This window comes from Apium graveolens, chromosome 10 (assembly GCF_009905375.1).
Source record: "Apium graveolens cultivar Ventura chromosome 10, ASM990537v1, whole genome shotgun sequence".
NCBI classification, from domain to species: domain Eukaryota; kingdom Viridiplantae; phylum Streptophyta; class Magnoliopsida; order Apiales; family Apiaceae; genus Apium; species Apium graveolens.
The window spans coordinates 93,094,714-93,097,758 of NC_133656.1; the positions used below are offsets into that span (position 1 = coordinate 93,094,714).

Here is a 3,045-nt window from a genome sequence, read left to right on the forward strand (position 1 = left end):
GCGTCTCTGCGTATGTTGCCTCCTCTGTAGCTCTGCGTAGGTCGCGGAATCAAATCAATCCTCAATTATTGTTTTTAAGTTAAAATGAATTAGTGTGCAAGACACACGTATATTAAAGATAGATAAGTAACGGCTATAACAAAGGACTTGAAGTAAAAGATAGGTTGTCAAATTGAGTCCATCAAGCAAAAAACAATAACAAGAACAAGATTCACAACATAAAGTGTATTCATAAGACAAAGCTTAGAACCAATTATCAGATACCTTGCACGATATGTACATCAACGTAACATTATTCCCGATATCTCCTTGCCTTTTCCCTCTAGTTCTTGTCAAATTTTGTATCTTATGTTTAATTTATGTATATAATAAACATATTATTATCTTATCATCCCTTCTCATTGCTTGCACTTCTACGTTTGTAGTCTGTTAAATTTATATATAGACTTGTCATGTAGTCTTATCATGCCTTCTCATTAATGCTTGTGCTTATAAGTTTTTGGTTTGTTAGAGGAAAAGATTTGAAATATACAGTTCCTAAATTTATCCAAGACTCCGAAAATGGGGAATTTCGTGTCTGCTCCTGCGTTTATTTTCAAGAAACAAAAGAAGCGTTTGCCTATTGAAACCACATTTGCTCTGCCTTCTCCGATTCCTACGTGGTCTTCGGGTAATTTTTTGTTTCTTGCATGGATTAGAATTTGATTATGTTTACTCGATCATGTAAATATTTAGAAATGTTTAAAATTATCGCTAGCTTTATAACAGAGTGCATACCCTATAATTTTAGAGTCGACTATAAGTTCGTGTGTCAATGGAAACATATGTGCGCCAAATTTACCTCAAAAAGAGTTTAGTGTTTCAAGGGGCTGAAAATGTTAATTTTTCGACCCCAAAATCTTCTAGAGTTTCTTAGTATATTTTGCAAGTTTGCATTTTATGTGCTTATCTGACATCTATTTTCATGAAAAAGGTGAAGGCTTTGCAAGTGGAACTATTGATCTAGGAGGGTTGCAAGTGTGTCAACTCACAACTTTTAACAAAATTTGGGCAAGCCATGAAGGCGGACCGGATAATCTTGGTGCCACAATTTATGAACCATCTTCAGTACCAGAAGGATTCACTATGCTTGGTTGCTATGGACAAGCTAACAACGAGTCATTATTTGGATTTGTTTTAGCTGCAAAAGAAACTGATCCGGAAAGTGATATACTAAAGATGCCAACTGATTATAAACTTGTTTGGAGTAGTGAAACCTCAAAATTAAAGCAAGACGGCGTTGCCTATGTATGGCTGCCAATGCCACCAGATGGTTACAAAACTGCAGGACATGTGGTCACCAGCTCATCGGATAAGCCTTCCCTTGAAAAGATACGATGTGTTCGCGCTGATTTTACGGTTGATAGTGAAACTGAGGACTGGATTTGGGGACAGGCAAAGGATCTGAACGTAAATGGATTTAATTTGTATGCAATGAGGCCGAAAGAAAGAGGGGCTCAAGCTTTAGGGGTGTCTGTAGGTACATTTGTAGCGCAAAACGGTGGGGGTGATGGTTCTTTATGTTGCTTGAAAAATGTTGAAGCTAACTTATCAGCTATGCCTAATTTAAACCAAGTTCGAGAAGTTTTTCAGGCCTATTCACCTTATGTATATTTTCATCCTGATGAAAAGTATTTTCCTTCAACTGTGAATTGGTACTTCCAAAATGGGGCACTATTGTTTTCGAAAGGGAATGAATCTAGCCCGACGCCTATTGAACCCATGGGCGCGAACCTTCCACAAGGCGGATCGAATGATGGGACTTTCTGGTTAGGCCTCCCGAATGACAAGAACGCGAGTGACAAGATCAAGAAAGGCGATTTGCAAGATGCAATGGCGTATCTACACATAAAGCCTATGTTTGGCGCTTCCTACACGGACATTGCAATATGGTTGTTTTATCCCTTCAACGGACCAGCTCGAGCAAAAATTGAGATTATAAACATTTCTCTAGGTAAAATAGGTGAACATGTTAGTGACTGGGAACATGTTACACTACGAATAAGTAATTTCAACGGAGAATTACGAAGTGTTTATTTTTCGGAACACAGTAAAGGACAGTGGGTAAGTGCACCTCATCTCGAGTTCGAGAATGGCAACAAGCCAGTGACATATTCGTCGTTAAATGGACATGCATTTTATCCGAAACCCGGACTTGTTCTACAAGGGAGTGGAGGAATTGGAATAAGGAACGATACCGCTAAAAGCAAGAATGTGATGGTCACTGGCAACAGATTTTCGATAGTTGCTGGAGACTACTTAAAATCAAGCGGCATTGTTGAGCCGCCATGGCTGAATTATCTTAGAAAATGGGGGCCAAATATCACCTACGACATTGCTGAGGAGTTGAAGAAAGTTGAGAAAGTGTTGCCTGGATTTTTAAAGAAAGCATTCATAAAATTGGTCAAAAATCTTCCAAGTGAAGTATTGGGGGAGGATGGGCCTACTGGGCCGAAAGTTAAAACTAATTGGACTGGTGATGAAAGTGTATAAAATCAAACCGTATTATGTGTGCATCTCTCTCTCTCTAAAGTGTCTATACATATAAGAGCATCTCCAAAATCTATATTATACTATTATAAACAGAACACCCTCTATTTGGTAGTCGGTTGTTCGGTACAATTGTTTGGTACGACAAATAACAACTGTCAGATCTAAAGTTCAGATAGATGAGAATCGTTGGGTGCAATAATAAATAATAATATATTAGTATTAAACTGCTCTCATGGATGCAGGGTTCGAACCCCGTCAACAGCTTATTATATTTAAACTTTTATATTCTTTATTTTAACAATTTCTACAGGTTCAGGGCTCGAGTCCCGTGAACAACATATTATATCCTCTATTTATATTATTTCCCGTCAACAACTTATTATATTTAAACTTTTATATTCTTTATTTTAACAATTTACATAGGTTGAGGGTTTGAGTCCCGTGAACAACATATTATATTATTTATTTTCAGTCAAGTCTCAAATTATCACACAACATTTATTATTAAAACAT

General features: G+C 37.2%; 1 protein-coding gene across 1 annotated transcript; it reads left to right on the forward strand.

The window, feature by feature from the left end:
• The first annotated feature begins 285 nt into the window (after nt 1-285).
• Nucleotides 286-2,756, forward strand: LOC141689101 (hypothetical protein At1g04090-like). The gene is made up of 2 exons (XM_074493280.1): nt 286-670; nt 974-2,756. Exons 1-2 carry the CDS (start codon nt 562-564, stop codon nt 2,530-2,532), a joined length of 1,668 nt encoding a protein of 555 aa, XP_074349381.1. The 5' UTR covers nt 286-561; the 3' UTR covers nt 2,533-2,756.
• The last annotated feature ends 289 nt before the right edge of the window (nt 2,757-3,045 follow it).

Coding starts and splice junctions, on each gene's coding strand:
- LOC141689101 (XM_074493280.1), top strand. CDS start 562: ATGGGGAATTTCGTGTCTGCTCCTGCGTTTATTTTCAAGAAACAAAAG. Junction 671..973: donor GATTCCTACGTGGTCTTCGG/GTAATTTTTTGT, acceptor TTCATGAAAAAG/GTGAAGGCTTTGCAAGTGGA.